Source organism: Mus caroli, unplaced genomic scaffold (assembly GCF_978045245.1).
Source record: "Mus caroli unplaced genomic scaffold, Mus_caroli_1 scaffold_2, whole genome shotgun sequence".
In the NCBI taxonomy this organism is placed as follows: domain Eukaryota; kingdom Metazoa; phylum Chordata; class Mammalia; order Rodentia; family Muridae; genus Mus; species Mus caroli.
The window spans coordinates 17,671,612-17,697,453 of NW_028227257.1; the positions used below are offsets into that span (position 1 = coordinate 17,671,612).

Sequence of the window (25,842 nt, forward strand, 5' to 3'; positions counted from 1 at the left end):
GTGTTTTGTCTTCTTTTCCCTCTTTTATTGAAAATAGATTCCATCCCCCCATACGTTGTATCCTGTTTTCAGTTTCCCTCTCGCTACTCCTCCCAGCTCCTCCCCACCTTCCTTCCCTTCCAGGTCCATTCACTTTCTGTCTATCATTAACATAAGCTTCTAAGAGATAACAAAATAATAACATATTTAATAATAATAAAATATTTAATATTTAATAGCAAAGCATAACAAAATAAAATAAGATTTAAAATATCAAATTTGGACAAAGCAAACCACTGGAAGGAAGGGAGCCCAAGACGAAGGCACAGAATAGAGACCCACAAGTTCACACACTCAGGAGTCCCATTAAAAAATATTAAACTGAAAACTATAACATGTATTCCTATGACCTGGTACCGACCCGAAGATCTTCTTGTATATTCTTAATATCAACAAATTATATGCATCATGTCCATAATGAGAAAAGCTAAATGCATTTTAATTTGACAATGGGGAACTGATTACAGCATGTGATTGAGGCTCTATTTAGAGAGGCGTAGCACGATGACTAAGAGTGTATGCTTTGAAGTTGGGAGACAGGTGTTCCACTCCCTCTTCACAACTTAAGAGTGCTGTGACCTTGACCGAGTTAGCTAATTCTCACAGCTTCATTTCCTTTATCAGCATAAAGGGGATAATACATACTTGACCGGTCTGTTTTGTAGCTTAAGTGAAATAATATATGTAACATTCCAATCAAAGAGTAAGTAAGCACTTACTTAGTAAGAGTACCTGCTTTTATAATGCTGAGTAAGCACTTAGGAATGCTGAGTAAGCACTTAGGAATGCTGAGTAAGCACATAAGAGTACTTGCTTGTATAATGCTGAAGTATAAAAAGATCTGGTAATGATTTACATGAATTCTTCATCCTCTAAGGGCTTATAAATGGAAGTTTGGGGAATCATTTACTCTCTGGCTCAGCATCTTCTAGACTGTTGTGTGAGGATGCTGGATCCAGCCAGAAAATACTGATGGAAAGACTAGCCTATTCCCGAAGCAGTCCTTGGGAAAGTGTGCTCATTAGGGCCAAATACTGGCATAAGTCATGCATCAGCCTCTTTATCCAACCAGCAAGTGGATATTAAGCATCTACCCAACGAGGGATTAAGAGACTCAGCAGAATTATGAGTTAGCTGACTTCTTAGAGCAAGATGAGGTCTCCTAATTGGGTACATGGTTACAGATGGATCCAGAAATTAAGAAACCAAGGAAGCATTTTCTAAAGTTGGAGAAAATTTGGCAGGACCAAGGCAATGTTTTATTAAAATGATGGCCAATCTATTTTGCATGCATCAAATCACATTCCTAAAGCTGGCTGGAGCTTACTTACATCCTCTGTGCCTGATTTGGTTCATGTCATCAGTGGGCTTGCTCAATGGGTGAATGAAAAGCTGTCACTTCATGAGTCAAATCCATCTCACTGTCTGTCTATGGAAATAAAGGTTTGTCTAAATACATCCAGATTTATTTATTTACAGATCCTCAATGGCCATTTCTTTTTGTTCTACAATAATAGAGTCAAGAACATGGATCAGAAATAGTATCAGCCATCAGTCCTAAAATGATGTGGAAGGTAACATTAGGCTCACAGCATTTCCTTTCTGTAGTTCCAGGAGCTGTTCCTCTCGAGTCCATCCAAGGGGGTCCCTTTGAGGAGAAGATCTACATCCAGTGGAAACCTCCCAATGAGACCAATGGGGTCATCACACTCTATGAGGTAAGGAGACTCCTGGGCTACTTCAGTTGGCTCAGCTTCATTCAGTGAGTGAACACCTGATCCTTCGAGGGCATATAAGTGAGTGAGACACAAGCAGGGCACAGAGTTGGGCCATTTTGATCATGCCAAAGAGAAATACATGTGGACATACCAAGCATTGACATGATCATGGTTAGAAGTGATCTCTTTGGCAAATGAGTCAATAGTTCAAAGCATCAGATTGCCCCAATGTACAAGAGAAGACCAACACCTGGAATGTGGAAGCTAAAGTTCATATGGGACATGACAATGCACAATGTCCATGATGAATCATTACATATATTATATAAATTATTTATCTATATTAGCATATATATTATCATGTTTAGGTGTTTACTTGGTGAATGTGTTCCTCCTGGAGATTCTCTATCCCATGTCTAATATGATAAAGCTTTTCTGATGGGTGGGGAGGATTATGAACTGCCATGTGTGTGTTTATATGTGTATGTGCATGTATGTGCACGTGCATGCATGTGTGTATCAGACCTTGGGTTTTGAGAAAATCCTATAGTTATTCTGTTTCAAGAGTAAAAGATTCCTGAGTTTTAACTTGCTCTGTGCCCAAAGCCTACTGTATCATTAGCTCCCTAGTAGTTCATAATACTTCCTACCCATTAGCAAAGCTTTATCATATTAGACATGGAACAGACCATTTTCAGGAGGAACACACGTACCAAACAAACACCTGAAGATGGTAAACTAAGCTATATTGAAGGCCATTGCAGGACAAAAGCAAAACTGTCTCCATACAGGCTGCTACCTAAGTCTAGGATCGATCAGCATGGGGGTAAGACTGACTTTCCTGTTATTGCTGTGTTCTGAGACACTATGAGTTTCTAATACTGGACAGAGTAGAAAAACAGAGTGAAACAGATGAGAGGCATGGATGGTGACGTGTAAAAACTATGGCCTTGTGTCTGATAAGCTTGTCCATATTCTCAGATTCCCCTTGGTTGGCCTCTCCTCTCTTTAGACCTGATGTCTCATCTAAACAATGAAGGTACCAATCACTGCTTCAGACCACAGCACATCTAAAGAGACAAAAAGCCTGGGGATTCACAGGCTGAAACATGAACCCTGGCTTATAAAGTTTATATGGCAAACCACAATGCTCATGGTGAATCACCCCATATATGTAAGACCTTGGGTTAGTCTCCTCTGTTTCAAGGGTAAAAGACTCCTGAGTTGTAACTTTCTTTGTGCCAAAAATATAATATTAGCGAACTGGTAGTTAATAACTCCCCCACACCCCTCTGCAAAGCTTATATCACTGACTGTCCATGAAGAAACAGTCACCTATAGTGGGTGGGCTCAGGGAGGAAGCTGAGGGCATTATAAAGTATTTTACAGTGAAGGATCCAGATTGATCTAATGAACTCATACAGTTTTTAGAGATATGGGTGGTCCTCAAGTATCTCTGAAACAGATTATCACCAGGTATGATAAAAAAAACACCTTGTCTCACCGGACACCTAGCCTCCAAAGATCTAGCTAACATCTTCATTTTACAAAGCGCAGGGATCATGATCCTATTCCCAGGCTTAGCACTTGGAAGGAGGAATACAAGCACCCGAATGTCTATGAACCTTTCTGGGCCACAGAGAACAATCTTTCTTTCTTCCCATGTTCATCATTGGAGAAGCATTCATCTTGGCACACTTGGCTAAGGATATGGTCAAAACATTATCTGGGAAGAAAGAGAGACATGAATCACATTGATTCACAGTAACTCATAGTTGTGCGCTTTTCACTGTAGAGACTACAATCCGAGAGAAAGGAAGAAATTAAAAGAAAAAGAGAAAGAGGGACAGAGGAGGAGGGAGAGGGAGGCAGAGGAATAGACAGACAATCAGACAAACACAGGCAGGCAGAGATTGACAGAAGGAGACACAGAGAGAAATTTATTATGCATAGCAGCCTGTTCTTTATGCAGAAAGGGGAAAGATCCACAATTTAGGGAGTGGTAGTATTATCATATGTGATTTCTCCATTCTAGAAGTATATGGATTTAGAATTCAAGGACCAGGAACATTGAAAAGATTTTAGGACTCAACATAAGCTATTTTACCATCTCTTATTAACATTTAATTTTAAAAATGTAATTCCAAAAATACAAAAGGATATCATTGTAGAATAAAAGGCTCTGAAATTGAATGAATTTAGCTTTATGAATAGCTCATGACAATTGCCTTATTTTTTTCATTTGAAATGATGATGGCTTGGTCATGAAAAGGCTCTATACTTGCACTTACCTTATTTTGGAAACCACGAAGTTCCACTGTTTTGGCTCTGTGCCTGCATCTCAGCATAGACTTCTTTCTCAAGAGCAACATCAGTTTCTATATCACAGGGCTATTGTGCTGGACTAGCAAAGCAATACTTTGGTGTTTTGGGATTAGAATAAAGAACTAGATGATTAGAGAAGGTAGCAGCAACAGTTATGAATTAGACACATTGAGTAATATCATTATCATTATTAGACACATTGAGTAATATTATTATCATTATGCCACTCCCGAACTTGTGGCATCTGTGTGAGGTACACTCTGGAGCACTAGACACAAAGAAGAAAACAAGATGGAACAGCTTATCTGCCTTACTTAGTTGTGAACCATCCACCTTGTGGAGTCTCAAAGACCTAATTCTATTTCCATGATGGATTCTTGGAAATGGCTCTGTGGAGATGGCTCTGTGGAGATGGCTCTGTGGAGATGGCTCTGTGGAGATGGCTCTGTGGAGATGGCTCTGTGGAGATGGCTCTGTGGAGATATCTCCAAATAACTTCCTGGCTTCTCCTCAGGCTATGATGATAGAGAACCAGGGCCATAAGATTAAAGTTGACTGATACTACCATGAGCTTTTTGGGAACACACCAAAACCTTTTGGGGGATTCTGTGAAGGAATCTAGGAGTTTATATGCTTAGTCCACTGTATTCTGTGGGTAAGCATGACTGTGATGGCAAATGTCCCAAGCTAATGTGGCCCAAGCATTGTAAGAATGTTGAATTACAGATCAGAAGCTAAGTTTAGTTCATTACCTGGTAAGTGGGCTATGGTACATCAGTGGGATGTGGTACATCTCTTAGGATTGCAGGCTTCTCAACTGGAAAAAACATAGTAAATAATAATAATAATAATAATAATAATAATAATAATAATAAATAGTAATGTATTGTTAACCTTACATAAAAATGAAGAAGTTGAGGAATGGCAATGTGACATGTTGTTGGGTCATACAGCCAGGGTGACATGTATATTCCTGTCTCCTGAGTTCAGGTGCAGCCTCTGATATACCACAGAGTAGTTCATGGGCTTGTATCACCTGGGGACTTCAGAGATGTAACATGTTAGGCTCCATCAATAAACAGAAAAGTCAGATTCTCCAGTTTAACTAGACCCTTGGTAGGATCAGATGAGCATTAAAAGTTAAGAAGCTCTTTTCTAGAAAACACTGCTTTTTAGAAAATATTTTGCAACTGAGCAAATAGTATGCCCTCTTGAGCAAAGAGGGGTGGTGTTCCTTCTACCATGAGCTCAAGCCAACCTTGCCCCTGAGAACAAATAGAGGCGTCCTTGCTTTTAGAGACATACATTACAAAATGTGTTTATGGTACAAATTCCAAATTTAATTAGATAAAACTAATTTGCTTTTTAAAATTAGGATCCCACTATAATTTCCAGAGTGAAACCCATAAATTACAAAGTGTTGTCTTCTAGCCTCAAAAACAATACTTTTGTTACAGAGACTCTGCAAAGCCGAAGTATGTATATGCTAGAGTGCACACACACACACACACACACACACACACACACAGAGAGAGAGAGAGAGAGAGAGAGAGAGAGAGAGAGAGAGAGAGAGAGAGAACTTCTCGTCCATTGTTAAAACCATGTATCTTAAACAGAGTTGGTCCAAGCAGTGTTAAAATAAAATTTCTTCCCCTTTTAATCCACTTCACACAGCAAACTCTGGATTTATCCTTAAACAGTCCTGCACACCCAATTCTAAATCTAAGTAGTTTTTGATTAAGTACCATTCTGTCTCTGAACTTTGGTCTTCACTTTATGATCTGAAAGTGTCAAACTGTCCTGGGCTTCAACTGTGTGAGAACTGAGGCATACATAAATTCATGTCAACAGGCCAAGCAAAGGTTATAAACCTCTGTGCGTTTACTGTGCCTTTAACCTGAACAGAGTCTGGGAAAGCCAAGCAAGGAGGACACAAAGAAACTCAGTGGTGCAGCAGCCCTGCAGTAGGAATGACAGACATGTCTGACAAACAGGCCTATAGCTAGCTGGTCTGGGCAACATTGTGAATTCTTCTTTTTCCATCCCTTTATCCCCACCCCCACCCAGGTATTCAACCCCTAACACTAGATAGGAGAGAGACAATGATGGAAGGGAGAGGGGAATTAGGAAGATCTCAGAATCTAATTATTTCCCTTTTGTTTCCCCTTTGATCAAGGCTACCAAACTGCAGCCAGTCTCCCTAAACCACCACACACCTCCAACCACACCTCTCAGGGCTCTAACATTTATAGATCCTCTGAAAAGTTCTCAGAATTCAAGATGTCACATAATCAAAGAAGCTGTCTACAGCTGGCAAAACTACACCTCTGCTAGAGCACAAGGCAAAGCATAATCAGCTGCTGTGGACAGTCTGAAGTAGCTCCATATCCCCATACGGGATTAAAATGAAAACATACTCTTAGAATATTTCCATGATTTTTAAAGAAACACAGATTCCAGAATTCTCAAAAATGTCATTACAGAGGCACACACACACACACACACACACACACACACACACACGGAGAACAGAAGATATCAGATATTCTACTCTGTCACTCACTATATGATTCCTTTGAGGCCTGCATCTCTCACTGGACTTGGAGCTTATCTCAGTGTTTGTTTGTTTTCTTTTTTTGCTTTCATTTTGTTTTGTTTTTGGCTAGGCTGACTGGCCAACAAGCCAAGACACTATCTATTCTTCTCAGTGCTGGGGTTTCAGGCAGATGCAGTCATGTCTTCCTCTCTACACAGACACCACGGATCTGACTCCATCCCCCATGCTTGATCAGCAAATTCTCTTCCCCACCAAGCCATCTACCCAGCTGGGAGATTCATATTCTTAAAAGAGCACCTCACTGTTCTGGTGAATAGTACACTCTGGGTTGCACAAGTGTCTTGTGCGTATAGGAAATGCACCAGGAGGCAAGACCATTTTCATCTTCTATGACAGTGTGATGAGGGCTCAATGTTCTATTGTACCTGGATAGAAGACTTGAAGAATTGTTATAGTTTCCTCTTTCTTATTTTTGACAGACCTTGACAGTTTCCACTCAATCAGATGTTTTTTTACCTTGATGATCTTTTGGAGCCTGGGCAGGTTAGCTTCTGGACTTTCCTCCCGTAAAGGATGCGAGTGTCACCATGACTCTGTTCTCCTTCTGTGAACCAGCAGTAGTCACCACAACTTCCCAGAGAAGGAAGAACTCAGAATTCGCAGCAGCACCTATAGGAAGTTTGGATGAAAGGCCTCGGGTCACTGGGTATTCTTACTTCTGCGCAAGATGAAGAATGCATGTCTGTGATTTATTCCCTGACTGAGTGACAGGCAATGATCCAGATGGCAGTATCATCAGCACAACATGGAACCACACACTAGATAGAGGGGCCAAATCTCAGGCTCCAGAACCATGGAATCAGATCTTCTGTTACCAAGATCCCCCAATGATCCATGTGCACATTACAGCATAGAGAGTTCTGTTCTAAAAGATATTCTAAAGTTTCCCCATTTGGAAATTAAGAAGGAGGTGGTAGAGTTTGTAAGGGAATTATCAGCTCATCTGGTTCTATCTGGCTAATAAAAGCATGGCAGTCATCACATGGAGGATTTGACCATGTGCTAAGGAATGCCTCTTTTGAACAGGCTCCAAAGAGCTGAGTGTCTTCATTAACAGTATAAAAATATTGCTATTTACAATTTTGTTTTGTTTTGTTTTTATGTCTGGGTGGGATTCCAACGTTCATCAGTTAGGACTTGGATACGAAAGAAGGACAGTATAGCACCGTGATTCACCTTTTAGGGACAACTATGACTCTTCAAAGTCAGACCATGACAATATTGGACTGAAGCTTCCAGCCAGAAATAGGTACCCAAGGGCAAAAACCTGTCAAGCAATTGTCTCAAAGTTCTTCAATAAAATCATTGAGAGACAAGCTGCTCAGAGTTCATGAAAAATAGTAATCAATATGTGTTTCAGTTCAATTAATTGTGCTCATCTCTGCCCCAAAATAAAATTCACACAGCGTGAAGGAATTGGGCCAGAAGATGTTACACTTGCAACTGGGTTAACGAAGTGTGAAAATATTTAAAATTCAGACATATGAAGCTTTCCAGTAAGCCTTTCTGTTTAGCAGTCAAAATCACCAAGTTTCTAATTACAGTGTGTAAATCTGAGAAGCTTAAAGGGAATGAGAAGACCCTAATGAGGCAGGAATGGGTGTCTTGATTATACTAGAGTTGATTGACATTTATCTTGCAAGCTATTCTAGGTACCCAGCATTCAGAGTTAAATAAAACACAGACTTTGCCTCAATAAAACAAGACAGCATTCTTGTGTGGGAGCGTCTTGCAAAGGTACGGTAGGTCGGAGAATTGTCAATATTTTTCCAGCATACAGATGGCTGGATTCCACCTGAACAGTAATCAGGGGCCCTAGAAAGCAACATCCTTAGTAAATGCACTGCCAGAAGGAACCTGTGAGTTCTGAGGCAGAGGAGCTTTGAACAGGATGGGAACAGATACCAAGACTGATGGAGAGAGGTGGCCTGCTATGTGTAAGTTCAGGGTTAAGTGCTTAAAGAGGAAGCTACTAGATCTGAATAAATGCATATACCACCTCCTACCCTTTAGCTTTACCGCAGTGAGTACTTGGGCCTCATCAACACTGGACTTTCTTATCTGCGGTCCACAGAGGCACAGTAGGAAAGATGTGATGCCTTCCAGATGGACAAGAGGTAGGAAGGGATCAGCTGAATCATGACTAATATAACTGTAAGCCCGAATTTGAATAATTCAAGCCAGATCTGTGTTAATTAGGATACTAAATTTTCATAATGCAGGCCACTATGGTGTATGTTAAGCCTGGCTGGTAACTAGAAAAAGAAACCTCTTAATTCTGTTGAGCTGTTCATGCCAGAAATGTGAGCGTTATCTATTATCCTAGATGCTATACAAAGGGTCTACCAGAAAGTTCCATCATTCCTCCTGCCTAAATAGTTCCAGGCCAGGCCAAATGGCCCCCTTTCCACCTAGGCTGTTCTGAGTGCCATCAGATGCCTGGATTGTCTGCATTCCATCCACATCCCACTCTCAGTACATTGACAGTGTTATCATGTTCATCCTGTTCCTTGGCCTTGTCTGCATTTTAAGGCACTTCATCCTAGACTGGTCCCTCCAGTTTCTTCTTTTAGCCACTTGCTTTCTTTAATGCCTTTTAAGAGACCATATTCAATTTGTTTACATAGTGTTGTATAGCCTTATCCAAGCCGTTGGACTGTTTCACACATGCTCTTGTAGGGGTGTTCAGAATGAGATTAGCTAGAGAAGTGTACTGTTAATAAAGAAAATTGACATATAATATGAATGGGGCCTCAACCAATCAGGTAAAAGTTTGGATAGAGAGAAAGGTGATCTTTCTTGAGCAATAGAGGTTCAGCCCACAGACTTTCAGGCTTGAACTTCAACACCAGCTCTCTGGTTCCCTGTCAACCTTTAGACTTGACATGACTAATGCAGGCCATTTTTGTTTGCCATATTACTGTTGTTGTGTTTTATAAAAAGAAAGAAAGAAGTCAGGGATATGTTTGGTAGAGGCGTGATATGATGAAATGGAAGGGGGTGCCTCTGGGGGCCCATGCTGAGACATTCCTTCCCTGAGGTACCAATCATACAACAGGTATAGTATAGACTAGAGTTCATTTGGGGCATGGGAATGGGAGTTGACAAGGGAGTAGAGACAGAGTCAGAGTCAGAGACGCAGGGGTGGGGGGAGCAGAAAGTGTTATAGAGGAGTAGAGGCCAGCCATGAACACATGGAGAGAAAGGTGTGGGAATGGGGAGAGAAGGGACAGAGAGGGAAGAGAGTAAGAGAGTAAGAGAGTGAGAAGGGGGACAAACAGTCCCTTTTATACTGAGTCAGGCATAAGTGGCTATTGCCAGGTAACTGTGGGATGGAGCCTAGAAGAAATTCTAACAAATTGTGTCTTGGAGACCCAAAATAATAGTTTGTGCATAATGTGTACTCAATAAAAATTCCTTAAACGAATGTATAGATCTTAACATGAGGTAGGAAGAAATTTTGACTGAGTTCTCAAGTGGTTTTTAAGTCTAGTTAAAGATAAGTATTACCCATTGAGAAATTCACTCCTCAACTTTGCTTTGACTAAAACTGTTCTAACAAAGGCACCTTTTGTTGTTGTTATTCTTTTTTTAATTTATTTTTATTTTTTAATTAGATATTTTCTTTATTTACATTTCAAATGTTTTCTCCTTTCCTAGTTTCCCCTCTGAAAACCCCCATCCCCTCCCCCTCCCCCTGCTCACCAACCCACCCACTCCTGCTTCCTTGCCCTGGCATTCCCCTATACTAGGGCATATAACCTTCACAGGACCAAGGGCCTCTCCACCCATTGATGACCAACTATGCCATCCTCTGCTACATATGCAGCTAGAGCCATGAGTCCCACCATGTGTTTTCTTTGGTTGGTGGTTTAATCCCAGGGGGCTCTGGGGCTACTGGTTAGTTCATATTGTTGTTCCTATGGGGCTGCAAATCCCTTTAGCTCCTTGGGTACTTTCTCTAGCTCTTTTATTGGGGACCCTGTGCTCCATCCAATGGATGACTGTGAGCATCCATTTTCTGTATTTGTCAGGCTCTGGCAGAGCCTCTCAGGAGACAGCTACATCAGGCTTCTGTCAGCAAGCTCTTCTTGGCATCCACAATAGTGTCTGGTTTTGGTGGTTGTTTATGGGATGGATCCCCAGGTGAGGCGGTCTCTGGATGGTCATTCCTTCAGTTCCTGTTTCACACTTTATCTCCGTAACTCCTTTCATGGGTATTTTGTTCCCCTTTCTAAGAAGGATCAAAGTATCCACACTTTGGTCTTTCTTCTTCTTGAGTTTCATTTGTTTTGCAAAATTGTATCTTAGGCTTGAAAATGTAGGTAAGTAAATGATGAGATATCTAGTCAAATGAGTGTGTTTCAGGATGGGCTTCACTGCAGTCTAAATACCTAAGGATTTCCTATGGAGGGTTCTAGCTTACAGAATCCGAGAGTATTTGCCTGCTCGTTATAAAGAAGCACAATGCAAAGAAGGAAACCTAGCTTCTGCTGGCCTATGAGGGACCTGCTAAATAAACAGCATGGGCCCTGGCTCACTCCATATTCCATCTTATTGGACTATGCTCCATCATCCCCTTTGGATGCAGACACTTGAGCCAGCTTATTACTTACTCACAGCTAGATGCAAGGTGCCTATGTAGTTTAAGGCTTACATTTGAGAAGGCCTGGTTGGTCTCTTTCCCTCAAGATTGCCACATGAATAGGGTATGGAGTAATGGCAGACACACAGGGAAGCATCCTGTGTGTCTGATGTTTGCTTCAGCATCCCTTTATAATTCAAATGCCTTAGCTCACCACAAACTTCATTTATGATTCTCCCCCCACCTCCTAGATAGCAGAAGTTGGTTCTATTGGTTTTTGGGTTTGTTGTTGTTATTAGATTAAGAAAGCTGCACATATACACAACACTTAATATTTGCCTAGAGGTCTTCTCTAAATCTTAAAAGCCAGGGCTCTAAGATGCCTGGAAGCCATTTCTTTTTGTTCTGAGCCCTTAGCTCACCATTCACTTCTCATAGGATTCCAGAGACGATGTTAAAAATGTAGGCATCTCTGGGTAGATGCCATAGACAGAGCATCTGAGGATGAGAGGGAGGATGATGGGTGTGTTACTAGGAACAGCTCTGGTTGAAAAGGCAGATGTCTGACACTCAGAGTCTAGAAGGAAGGAAGGAAGGAAGGAAGGAAGGAAGGAAGGAAGGAAGGAAGGAAGGAAGGAAGGAAGGAAAGAGAAGAAGGGGAAGAAGGTGAGGAAGGGGAAGAAGAGGAAGAAGGGGAAGAGGGGAAAGGGGAAGAAGAAGGGGAAAAAGGGGAAGAAGGGGAAGAAGGGGAGGAAGGGGAAGAAGAGGAAGAAGGGGAAGAGGGGATAGGGGAAGAAGAAGGGGAAAAAGGGGAAGAAGGGGAAGAAGGGGAGGAAGAGGAAGAAGGGGAGGAAGGGAAAGAAGGGGAAGGGGAAGAAGGGGAAGAGGAAAGGGAAGAAAGGAAGGAAGGGAAGTTAGTGGGTTCATTATAGCTGCCTGTTCATCCTCCCTCAGCATATGGAGGGTGTCTATATATTTGCCTTGGGTGCTCTTTTTCTTCTATTACAACATAGATATTTGTGATGGAGTCAGGGAACATGATAGAAGACATCAAATGCACAGTGTGTGTTAGCTAAAGGACAGAAAATCATTCTCTTGGCAATAGGTGGTCCAGAAAAGATACCAGTCATTGAGTTTAGCTGTAAACAGTAGGTGTAGTACACAGGACTGCAGTGTAGACAATTCAAATGCATTTGTGTCTGAGTGGTGGTAGTGGTGCACATGCATGTGTGTGTGTGTGTAAGAATTTGTATTTTGTGAGTTTATTCTGTGGTTGCTAGTATGACTATGAACGTGTTCACATCTGTTGCAGTGTCTATGTGAAGTGTTTAGTCTTACAGAATCCACAGCTTCTCAGCTCCCTCCTCAGCATCAGTCCAGGTCACTGTGGAGAGGACACTGACCTCTTGGGAGAACTGCTCCATAATCTCAAGAGACTCCCAGGTATAACTCCTGGACTTCTTGACATAATATCATTTAGAAATTTATTGAGGGAGAATTTCAGATTAAAGAAAAAAAGAAGAAGAAAAAAAGATCCCCAGGAGAGATAAAGGATGAACATAAAGTTAGACTCTATATTTGCCCAGCATGGGCTCTTTTATGCTTTTTCTATGGAATTGTGTTTTGATGCACTGTGTGGGACCAGACAGAGCCTTTGTAGGGGACCCTCCTATACACAGTCACATGGCTAGTGAGGGAACCCTTCCTCTGGTGACCATGTCCTTTCAACACACTGCCCAGAGGCGGTATTTAAGTCACCCGAGAATCTCTTTAAACATCACAGGTTGTTTCCTTTTCATGTCTGATGTTTTACCTCCTCACTCCAGTGGAATTCTGCCAGGCTGAGCAGTGCAGCATGAATGTGTCGCTTTTAACCAGCTGCCCGGTTTGTTTGTTTTGGTCCGAGCCCTTCAGTGTTCAGCACAGAAATGAAGACAAGCTGCAAGTTTTCATCTACTATCAGGACAGGTGGAAGCTCAGAGCCCCAGGAGACTGGAATTCAAATCTGCGATTGATTCTAGCTTATCTCTCTCTTTGTTTAGGAAATAGCAGATGGCTTTTCTTCTCCTACCCCAACCCAGTGGGCTCTTTTCTCTTCATTACTTTTTGCTATACTCTTAACAAGGAAGAAGTAATTCCATTATAATTGGCACCAGTGCAAAGAACTTTGATCTACTTCTAGTTTCAACTCAGCGCATTGGCTCTCAACCAGTGGATCAGACCTTTTAGGGGTTGACATTGGGGTTTGACCAACTTTTTCCTAGGGGCCCCTCAGAGTCCTTCAAATTGTCATAAAGTTGCTTATTGCTCTCGTGGTCCCTCATCTTGTCCTAGGCATGTTTTTAACATGAGCTTTTACTGAAAATCAGATTGGGAATTGATCAGCTAAGGAAGGTAATATTCACTTTGTGTTTGCTGTTGGCAAGTAATGTGTTTGAATTAGCCCTTTCCCAGGTTAGGTCTCAGTTTCCACCTTTACTAATTAGGAGGTTGTACTCTAGGGAACCTGCAGGGCCCTACAGGTTACCACTTGAGTGCCAAAACCTAGATTAATCATACCCCTAGTTTCATGCAAGCCTTTCCTTATTGCTATGTGTGTGACCTTCTTTTTTTCCATCCATTGTGTGATCTTCTTCATCCATTCATTCTCGAACAGTGCATTATTTATGAGACATCTGAAATTTTATCTACTTGCTATCTACAGAAGTATGTGTATTTACTTATATCCGTTCAACTCGTCCTCCTTCCTCTCATAGTGTTCAGAATCCTCTATATAATTCCTTCACATTTTATATAGCTTTGTAATTTTTATACATTTGTATATAATTTTTGGAGCATTTTCATTCTAGATTAAAGTCGTACCATGCCTCCCTATTGATGAATGAGGTTGTAGTTCATTCCTCTTAACTGCTGTATAATATTCCATTGCTAATGTGTTTTACTAATGTGTATTGTTAACACACTGGAGATTCCTTCCAGGATGGCAGTTTTAGCAGCGTGCTGAAATGAACATCCCTTTAGGTCAGGTGACATGGGCCTGAAATCTCAGCTCTTGGGGTTAATGAGGCAGAAGAATCATAACTGAAGGCGTGCCTGGGCTCCAGAGTGAGATTTCAGCCCAGCATAATGAGCTCAGCTAGAGCATCTGCCTAGCATTTACAATGTCCCAGGTTCAGTCCCCGGCACTGACAAGTGCACCATTATACATTCATTCTAATTATCCATGTGTTTCTGTTTCCCTGTGTATGTGTATCTAGGAAATGGGTAATATGTTATAGTATATTAACATTAACTGTAGTATGTCCCTCCACAAGCCCCCCTGCCCCCAACAAAGCAAAACAATTTTCCAGACGAGTTTAATCAGTTTACATCACTGGAAGCCAAATACAAGCACCGTGATGACTTTTTAGAGCCTGTCTATCTTTACTGTCATCAGGCTTCTTTGGCCAGGTAAGCATCAAGTGACACTACTTCCTGTCTTCCTGTCTATGGCCTAGATCATACACAGATCATGAATAGGGTTGACTCTCCTCCTCACCTTGTCCATCTATGTTCCCTTCCCTGTGAGGTTTCTGCTCTCACCCTTTGCTTGGCTTTTGATTAGGTTGTACCATCCTTTCTCCTGCTATAGGATAAACTTCGGAGCATATTTCTATACTTGTCCTCTTAGCTACACACATAGCTTGCCAGCTTTACCCCCCTGTAATGTATCTTTTTTAAAACAAAAGTCTTTTATTATCAGTGTTTCAGTCTTAGCTTATTTTGGCAAGACTCCTACTGTTCCTAACAAATCCATCTTTAACCCAGTCAAGAAGAACAATTCCTCAGAGATCCACTAATATTTGTATATTTTGACCCTGAACTATGTATGTTTGATCTATTTGCAGTTATTTTTAGGTATGATATAGATGGTATATACCAGTGTAGTTTTCTCAGTACAGAATAGATACTTGGGCCAAGTTGTACCAATAAGTCCTTCTTTTCCCTTGCTTTATCAGCTGTATCTAACTTATCCACAAATTCTGATGTGTTTTAATTTTTTCCTGATTTCCCTCTTTCACGGGCCTCCATAACAACCACACATGGCCATAATTATTATAGTGCCACATTTAATCTGGATCTCCGATATAGCCCACCCCTCTGCCTCATGCTTCAAAAATATCTTGGCTCTTCTTGCCCTGGGGGCTTTCACTTTAGAATCTACTCATCAAATTTAATGAAAACATCTGCTGCCATTTTGATTAGAATTGCATTGACTGTGTAAAACTATATGTGTGTAATTGACATCTTTACAATATTAAATTTATCTATATTTAGGTTTGCTTTAATATCCCCATAGTTTTATTACCTCACTTAGAGAGGTGTTGTGTTTCACATAAAACCTGAACTGCTAACTTGGATCAGGAAGAATTGTGTCTCTCACTCCCATTTCCCTCCAGTCTCCGACCTTCGATCATGTGCTGTGTTTTCCCTGCCCCAGGTTCATTGTATATAGAGGTCTTCTTTGCCAGAAAGCCCATGTGCCTGCCTTTTCGTGGACAAGTCATTTTACTAAACGCCTTCTACCCTCTTAGGAAGGTGTCCTATCATTGCCCTAAAATGGACGTTCCCCACATCCCATTATTCTCTACCATTGCTTCTCATCTCTACATAATATGCTATAGACAATTTATAATAATCACATATTTATTTGTGTCTCTCTGTATTGTAAGTGCGTGTGCGTATGCGTGTGCGTGTGCGTGTGTGTGTGTGTGTGTGTGTGCAATCCCTTATGTGGTACCTGGGACCCAGTAAGTACAAATGTATTAATTCATAAGGATTAGGGTGATTATTTTAGGTGGCTAAAGTACAGTGATAGCCAAGCTCTTCATCACATAGACATGACCTGTGAAATAGACAGGTCCCTATGAAAACTCAGGGACACCATCTCAGATTCTACAATAATCTCTACCCATGCCATTCAATTTCCTAGCCACACACTTGCTAAAGCTATGAGTCTTTATTTGCACTGTATTCCAAATTCTAGAGTGGTAGCTACTACCAACAGACAGAACACTCATTAATACTTGCCTGATGACTAAAACTGCATTGCAAATTTGAATCAAATCTTCTATAGGACTTCTTAATGTGTATGTTCATGTTTATGTGTGTACATGTATGTGCAGGTATGCAAAGAATGCATGGAGGCCATAAGGTGATGTTGTGTGTTTTTTTTTTTTCTACCATTCTCTACTTTGGTGTTTGTTTATATTTTTATAGTGCTTCTTACTGAACCTAGAGCTCACTGGTGGGCTAGACTGGCCAGCCCATCTTCAACTACTCTGGTGCTAGTGTCCCACCCCCATGCCACTATGCCTAGAAATTAGAGCTAAAATCTGCATTAAAGACACTGTGCTTCCATAGTAGCCATGAGCCTCCATATGAGATATGGACTGAGCCATCTCCCCAGCCCTGAATGCTTAATATTTTTTTTAAGTAATCTATTCTGTGAGAATATTAGTGGCATTCCAAAATCGCATCCTTCTAGGCAGGGGGAAGTAGAAAGTGACTCCTATGTATACTCTTTCACACACCAGCATGTTATAAACAGGTCCATTTTCTTTCTGGACACCGGCATCTCTGATATGTTGATGATCGTGTTTTTACTTTTTACTAGGTCCAACACGCTTCCATTTGGGTGTAATCCACTTTATCTCATTTAATGGGTCTCTGACACCATAGACCATGTCTTACTTTGTAATCCCTTTATTTGGGGATGTGTTGATTGATCTTTCTAGAATTGTAGAACAGAACTGCGGAGACATCAGAGTGAACTTTCTTTAAACAGCTTGGTGAGGAGGAGAGTCTGACCCCCTTGCCTTGCTTCCTTCCCCCTCTTATAGATTCGTCAGCAGGCAGTGAGCAGAAACACTTGTATGCTTCCCATTGATTGCAGAACTGTGCTCAAAATAATAGCTCTCCGCGTTCAATAGAAATGGATCTAAGGGAGGAGGGTAGAACAATATGTCCAGATAGGGATGGAAATCTATAAGCTCAAGGTTAGAAGTCTAGGCATGGATTGCTCCTTGTTTTACTTAACTTTCAGTTGGTTATTTCCTAACAGGAGATGGCCTAGATGTGTCCTCGTTTTCCCTAATGCCCATTCCCATATAAGCACGAGTAATCCACCAGGGAATCCTCTTCCCCCAAAATGGGTGGGGCCTCTGGACTTGTTTCCTGTGTCAAGACACCGAGGTGGTTATTTCCAGTCAGATGAGGTCAGCATCCAGGATGCTGTCGGCTTCCAGAGAGTTGGTGTGTGGCGAGGTGAAACTCTAAAGTTATCAGTCTACCTCGTGGAAGCTGTTTTTATGGCTGCTTGTTTTGTTTTTATTGTTTTGTCTTAATTTTAATGTTCTATATAATATGTACCAGTGGGACTTTTGTTGTTGTTTTATTGTTTCCCTGTTGAGACAGATAGCCCTGGCTGTCTTAAAACTCACTCCAGTAAACCGGGCTGACTTTGAATTCACAGAGATCCTCCTGCCTCTGCTTCCCAAGCACTGGATTAAAGGCACGCAACACCACTGCCCAGCATGTACTGGAGGTTTGCCTACCAGTATGTCTGTGCAACATGTGTCACTACAGAGGCCAGAAGACAGTATCTGATCTCCTGGACCTGGGGTTAGAGACAGCTGTGAGCCATCATGTCAGTGCTGGGCATCAAAATAGATCCTCTGGAAGGGTAACCATTTCTCTTAACCACGGAACCATCTCCCCAGCCACATGCAGCTGTTCTTATAATAATTTGTGTATATCTTTTTCAGTCTAAGCATATTTCATCTTCAAGTACTTTTTTGCAATAGTTATAATCTTTATGGACTTTGTCATAATACCCTCAGGGACCTTAGAATTATGGACCAGGAAAATGAGACAGATATGAAGCTCTGTTAAAAGCCTCCAGCACTATAACCTACTCTGGGTTGTGGATATCCAATGCGCAGTATAGCAAAACAAGACCTACACATGTCAGGATCAAAGTCACTCCTATCTTACGGTTAGAACTGCAATTAGAATCAACATGGTGAGTCAATGGAATCAGAAGCATTACAACTGAATTGGGCACTTGGCTGTGGTTCTTGATGCCAATTCACAGCAGGATCCAAGCCTGTGAGTGGAGGTACAGAGAGCATGTCAAGGCCAGTTGTGTTTCTGTAACCTGCTAGAAAGGACCACTCGGGGCTCATTGGGGCTCCTTCTGCCCAGATTCCAGGTATTGAGAGAAACCTTTGACCCTAGGTAGGATATGGTTAAAGTTGCCCAGGAAGGCATGAAGAAAACAGAAACTAAGAAGAGAATCCATGAATCCCCTTCTCCCTTTGCTGTTTTCCTTCCTAATACAGTGTGACTCTGCGCTTTTTGGAGCCTTTTGGGCCATGCTTCATGAGAACTGACTTAGGAAAATAGTACATCATTCCCAGCAACAGCCAATGTAGTGGTGACTTTTCCTGCTGATGTAATAAGATACCGGAACAGAAAGAACTAAAGGGTTGAAGAGATTTGATTCCCAGTTTAATGATCCAGTCCACCTCAGCAAGAAAGTCATAGCCACAGGAGCCCACGGTGGCTCGTCACACTGAGTGCACAGTCAGAAAGCACAGTGTGAAGGGCGCTGCTGCCCAGCTGACTTTCCCCTTTTGGTTCAGTCTGGGAGCCCTAGGATGCTGATGCCCTCCATTAAGATGGGTCTTTTGACTTCAGTTTACCTCATCTAGAGGATCCTGACAGGTGTGTCTAGAGACTTGTCTCCCAGGTCATTTGGGATCCCATGACTTTGGCAAGAGTAAGCTTTACAGACATGTCATTAGCTAGAGGTGGCACTCACTCCCTTTTGTCATTTTTCCCCCAACTGAGTCAGTGTGCTGTCTGCAGTCTTAGGATCCAGTTCTCAATACTGAAGCTTACATGTCTCACTGTGTGGAAGAAGGGGGTGGGGCTATAGAGGCTTTCCTGAAGAAGGGGCTGGAGGAGAAAAGCCTACCCCTGAGCACATCATGCACACTCATCAGGCCCGAGGATCAGGAAGATGAACATATGTCTGAGCATCTCAGGATGTCTGAAGGACCTTGTGTGAGCATCCTTTTCTGTATGCTCCTTAACTGCACCTTCATTCTGGAATCTTAGCTTCCCTCAAATAATCTTTATATTATAGAAAATTTAGATATTAGAGAAAAGCACCTATAATTCCCCCAACTACAATTGTTTTGCTTTGGGTTTATCTCTATTAATATGCATACATTTTTACTAACAATAATTACATAAAATTTGTTATTGTAATTTTCCATTAAGCATTTTATCACAATCACGATGCCTTTAAAGTACCATGGAAACAGTTTATCTTTTTGTAATGACTGCATAATTGTCCATTGAGTGTGCATTCCCTAACTTACTTTTCCATCCCTGGATTGTTTCCCCATGTTTCAGATACCCATATGATAAAGCACAGGCTATGGTAGCAATGATGAAAAAAGAAACATGACCTTCAAATCAGATTAACCTGAGTTCAAACCCTGATTCTAATACTACCTGAGGATCTTTGAGACAAATGAACATCTTTGATGTTAATTTATTGGCTTAATGTATTAAAACAGTGTCTAGGCAAAGCAATCTTCAAACCCACAGTGCTTAAAAACCATAAGAGTTAGATATATTGTTATCATAGCTGCCAAGTGTCCATTCAAAATCATAGATGACTGTTTTCCTCCTCTGGATAATGTGTTTCCTATGTTCAACAACCACACACACAAATATACACACTACACACATACACACACACAAACACACACACACAATTATAGGGTTGAATGGAGTGAGTACTTCTTGTTACTCTTGGTATGTATTGCCAAATTGCTCTCCAAGTAGATTGCACCCTTGTGAGCATGTGTTTTGAGTCTTGTATTGAGCTTTTATGCCAATCAACGAGCCTGGGAATCAGGCCATTGGCAGCCCACCAGAGATTTATGTCAGCTTTCATGATACCCTCAGAGCAGGCTGATGCGTGAAGAGATCATTACACATGTTGGCAGATCCATTTGCACTCTCCAAGGACGTGCTAGGAACACTCTTGCCTCATCATCTTCTGTTCCCTCCCATTTTCCTTATTCCATAAAGCAGAAAGTAACATGTCAGGCTTCCAGTAGTATCCTTGGGGACTCTGACACCCTATGGAAACTCTGAGCTGGATAACTCATGGCTAGGTTACTACAGCATCTATTATTAATTTCCCCTCTGCTATATCACCAGACATGCCCATTTATTGCCCTTCCAAAGCTTCAGAGAACTCATCTTCAAAGGGAATAGCAGCTCACCTCTAAGCGTGGATTCTCTGTTCCTAGAAATGTCTGTCTCATGGCCCATCTCAGCTCTCCTGAGAGCTATGGTATCCCTGTCCCTATGTCACACTCATTTATCTTACAGTTTGACAACTGCAGTGCTAAGCTAGCTTCCAGCCAAGACTTTCTGTCATACCAGGGTGACCTCGGATTTAGAAACATTTCCTTTCTACTTCATTTTCTTCTACCCTGCAGAGAGTCTTGGGTCAGCACCAGAACCACCAATGCCTCCTTGGCTGAGGTGATCAAAATCAACTTGCTGAAACATTGAAAATAAAGTCACTTTATTGTTTAAAATCCACCATTGATTCCAGTTAACTCTTTTTAGAATAAGATTTCAACTCTTCTTCATCATGACTAAGGATGCTCAATGAGTGCTCCAGTCCTTAATAGCTTTCTCTGTGCCTTTCTTCCATTCATATATCCCACACAGTCCACAGGTTTCCATTCCAGCCATGTCACATTCCCTGCTAGGCTTCTCTTTATCTAGAACATCATAGATATAGCTATATCTATGCCAGGCAACTTTTATTGCATCCTCTGTACTCTATTAAAGAATCTCACACTTTGTACTTCCATACTACCTGGATCAAGAGGTCATTTCTTGTTTTATAATAACATTTTCTAAATTCTGTACTGTGTTTCTTTACGCCTACATCTGTTAGCAGATCAGACATCTGATGTTCCTGGAACATGCTCTGTTGATTGTTAAGTCTCAGGACCTATAAGCATTAGGTCATTCATAGTTAGCAGTTGTTCCTGTGTCCTTCCAACTTGCTGTCCCTTGCAGAAGATTGACTCATAGTTCCTGCTGTGCTACATTCCTTTCTTGCTTCTGTTCCTCTGGACCCATTCCCTGCAGGACCCAGGAACCCTATCTTTGCTGTGTTATGCTTCCTCTTAATTGGAAATGTCACCGATTCTCTCAACGTCCCCTTCCAGCTTCTGACACCTGTCATTCCACTCTTCTCTACCTCTGTTACCTCCCTCTTCCACTGGGCTCTACTGTTTTCTTCAAATGACATATATGTTGTAAATACCACTCAAGCCCATTGGTCTCAGTTATTCATTTCTTTATGGAAGATTCTGTTAAAACCATTATCATAACCAAGCAATTATCTTATTTAGTCCTCTTAATTGGAAAGAGGAATTAAGTTACCTACGACGTCAGGACTGGTGTGGCCAGATTGAGAGGAGGATTCTGTATGCCCCAGTAAAAGTAGCTTCATCATCATGGTTCAGTTTGCAAATCTTATTCCACTTGAACACTTTTGCAGCTCAACAGAGGTATTCAGCATTGTCCCTCCCCTTATGCAACTGAATGGCATGCTTGACCTGGTGGCTTTGGGAGGGCTCTGACACAAATTTCTGACACAAATATTTGCCTTCTGGTCTGTCAGCTTCAAATAGAAAATTGCAGAAGGCAAATTTGGGATAATATTTTTTTCATTACTGGGGGAAAGTTTCCCATTCCAAGTCAATTTTGAAAGATAAAAAAAAAAAATCATTTCCCCACATCTGCACAGTAGATATCAAAACAGGCAATGCTCTCTGAATTGCAACCACAGCACTGCATGACGTTTCTCCTTCTCAATCAGTTATTAAAAAGAAAACAAACTAAACAAACAAAGAAAAACAGCCCTGGCCTACTTGAATGGCTCCTTCTCTTTTCAATAGTTTAGTAGCTCAGTGACCATGTTCCATTTGCAACTTGAATTTGGATAGTGAACATTGTGTGTTTAAGCTATTCAAGCTATTCAATGTTTCCCAAAGAGTTGTCTTGGAACCCTGGTACACACCTGTGGCTCAGGGTTTTTATGATGTAATTTTTGAGTTTTCCCTTCCAGATTCATATGTTGAAACATAATTCCCAAAGTGGTAGTGCAGCCAAGTAGTAAGACCTCTGAAAGACTAAAGAGTAAGTAGATGATCAATGAGCTTCCCCTTCAGGTTAGCATTAGGTTCTTTATAAAACATTTCTGGAGAAGCTTGGTCACACTTTATGCCAATATTGACATAGCTGGAAGGCACCATCTATAAGGAGGAGAACTCTTAGCACACTAAATCTACAAGGACTTTGCCTTCAGTCTTCCAGCTCCCATAAGTATAGGCAGAACATCTCTGCTGCTTGAGATGACTCATCTGTGGTAGTTTGGTGTGGCATCCCTAATAGACCAAGACAGAGGTTTAAAAGCTTTTTATCTGGAAAAACACTTAAAATGAAATAAACTGTTTGCTTTATTTTTGCTTATTCTTCAACTTCCAAAGTTCTTTTAGTAAATTGTTGCCATGCAGTAGACAGCATGGGATCAGCAGAGGGGATCAGGAGGGAAGGGAAAAGGGAACACATTGCATTCCAGGCAATGGACTTCCAACCCAGCCATGAAGTTCCTGAGCATCCAAAGACAGGTTTTGTCCTTCCTGAGATCTACTAAATCAGAAACCCTAAAGTGGGGCCAGGAGCTATGAATTCAGGAGATAGGAGTGCAGGAGATTCTTTGTGCAGGTGTATTTGAGAGCCACTGTGGGAAATCCCAGTGACCTGAGGTCTCAGATTTGCTTGGGTTTTCCACTTCTCTAGGAGTCCCATCTTCTTCCATTGCCTGCTGGAGTTTCTCCCTCTGGCATTAGCTATCATGTTTCTAAGAGTAAATTCAAACCACTTCACTATTCAGTCCACCTTTCTATCCAGCATGTTTTCTGACCTTTATGACCTTTGTGTTTTGTCTCTGAATACCTGTTTTATGCTGTGTTCTGCCAATTTCAAACAGCTTACTGCTGCCATCTTCTTTTACCTCTATACCTTCATGCACATTAATACAGTGATAAATTGCTTTTGAGGCTCCGCCCTTCAGCTAATGGCTGTTTCCTACCCCAGTCAACTCATCTGAATAGTTCATTACTGCCTTTCTTTTTGTTTCTTTATCATGCTTTATTACATGTATTTGACAAAAGTGCATCTATTTAAGATATATATACACATACACACACATATATATACATATATATATATATATATATATATATACATATACATGTATATACATATATATATTCTCAGATCTGGTTAGGTTTAATATATTACATATTATATATTAATATAATATATAATATAGTATATATCACATGTATATCATATTATATGTGTGTGTATGTTTGTATTGTGAAGTGACTACCACAACTGAACAAATTAACATATATATCCCTTCAAACAAATATGGTTTTTGTGTATGTAATAAAACCCAAACTCATAAAGGCAAAGGATAGAATAAAAGATTTCTGAAGCTTTGTGGCAGAGTGCTTGCCTAGCATCCATGAGGTTCTTGGTTTGATCCCCAGTACTGGAAAGAAATTAGGTTGCCTACCACCTTCTTCAATCAGGTTTTGCATTTGCCCATGCAATATTCCAGAGAAAATATGCCATTGCAATGACTAACTTGCATTAAACTACTGTATGTGTGTGTGTGTGTGTATGTGTGTGTGTGTGTGTGTGTGTGTGTGTGAGACTAAACTTCAAATAAAACTTATATTCATCAATGTTTCTCCAACAAGTAGAATATTCTTCGTGGCTCCTAGTGATACTCATGAGTGCATGACACCTGTGTGATGCCAGTTGACTTTCCCCACCCTCCCCTAAGTCAAACAGAAGAGCTAGAGAGGTAAGTGATAAAGAGCTATGGATAAGAGAAGTGCCTCTTTTGACTTTCTTTTTCCACATTATCTGTTCATCCTTGTTTCTTTGTCCAGATTCATCCTCTTTCATCAGAGGCATGCACATCTCCTTAATTTAGAATTCAATCTGGAACCAGCTCCCTGTGTAATGCCTTTATGCCATCCGGACTCCCTTCTGCATTCTTGTCTTGAAAAGAAATATGTTGCTAAGAACTGTTTTATATTTGTGTCCTTACCTGGAGTAAAAAGCCTATAGCTACATGGCAAAATCTATTTCATGAAGCCTTGGGCACTGCACTTTATATGCTCTGATATTTGTCCTCTCCCCAGAGACAGACTTGCAGTGATACAAATTAATCATAGCCGCTTCAGCTACATGTTTTAATGAGTAACCAACCCAAATTAGACACAGAGATGGTCATGTTGTCTTGAGGTCTTAGGATTTAGATGTGGAACCTTTCTTACTTTGTTCCCCAGGAAATCCTATCAGACAGGTATTATTCTGTTGCAGACTGAAACGGAGGTAAAGGCTGGCAATTACCAGCCCTGTTGTTGTCTTCTGCCTGGAACTTGGGAATCCACTGGAGGGAAGCTTATATTCAGATCCACGGGAGTCTGAGGATGACAATACTCATGGTATAACCTTGGACTTACTATCCAGGCTTTGTTAAGTTTCTTTCAGTAAACTGAGACTATGTTTTTGTCCAGAGAAAGTGCACCTGTGACATTAGACTCCAGCTGGGAGAAGCAACACTTTCTTTATTGAGGCTTGGAAAACCTCAACTGTGCAAAGTCACAGTAACAACAAAAATGTTTTTAGGAGTAAAGAAAGCAGGGCTCTTTGAGGATGGCTCCTTGTGCATCTCAGCAACTGTGGGCTAGGTTGTTGTTGCCGGTGCTAACTGAACTAAGATTGATGGGGGCAGGGGTGCTGTTGAATGGAAGCTTTGTGCAGACTTTTGATCCATAGTAACACGTTAGCCATTTATATTGATACAATATAACAATAACAACAGACAATGAAAACAATCCCAGTCACCCAGACGCTCCCATTTTTCTTTTTTCAATTCCTGCTATTCCTTGTCTCCACGCATATGAAATTTTTATGTACTTGTAATTATTGCATCTTTATAATTTTAAATGCTTTTCTCTCACTTAAATTATACCGAAGTTATAACATTAGCATTTTAATGGCCACATAATGTCCCATCAAGCTCCCTATCACACTTTATTTAACCATCCCCTGTGACACTCACATAGCCTCTGGTCTTTACCCCTTGCCAATGAGATTTCCATGGACGTGTCCAGGAGGTTTTTTTGTTCTAGTATTGAATTATTTCCTTTAAAGAACTTTCCAGGGCTGTTATTCTAGTGTCAAAGAACATAACCATTTAGTATTTCTCTGGGTTGCTCTGTGCCCATCAATATCACATGACATCAAGCCTACCCTGATAAAGAGGCCTGTAACTGTAGCCCCTCCATCAGGAAGTGAGGTAAGGCTAGTGGATACCTGGG

The 25,842-nt window shown here is 41.1% G+C and overlaps 1 protein-coding gene across 12 annotated transcripts in view; it reads left to right on the forward strand.

The window, feature by feature from the left end:
- Ptprt (protein tyrosine phosphatase receptor type T) overlaps positions 1 to 25,842 on the forward strand; it is a 1,119,809-nt gene that overhangs the window by 747,581 nt on the left and 346,386 nt on the right. For all 12 annotated transcript variants that reach the window (XM_029473981.2, XM_029473985.2, XM_029473982.2 and 9 more), the window contains exon 9: positions 1,648 to 1,757. In XM_029473981.2, the coding sequence (XP_029329841.1) occupies positions 1,648 to 1,757 (110 nt within the window). The remainder of the gene's footprint in view (positions 1 to 1,647; positions 1,758 to 25,842) is intronic.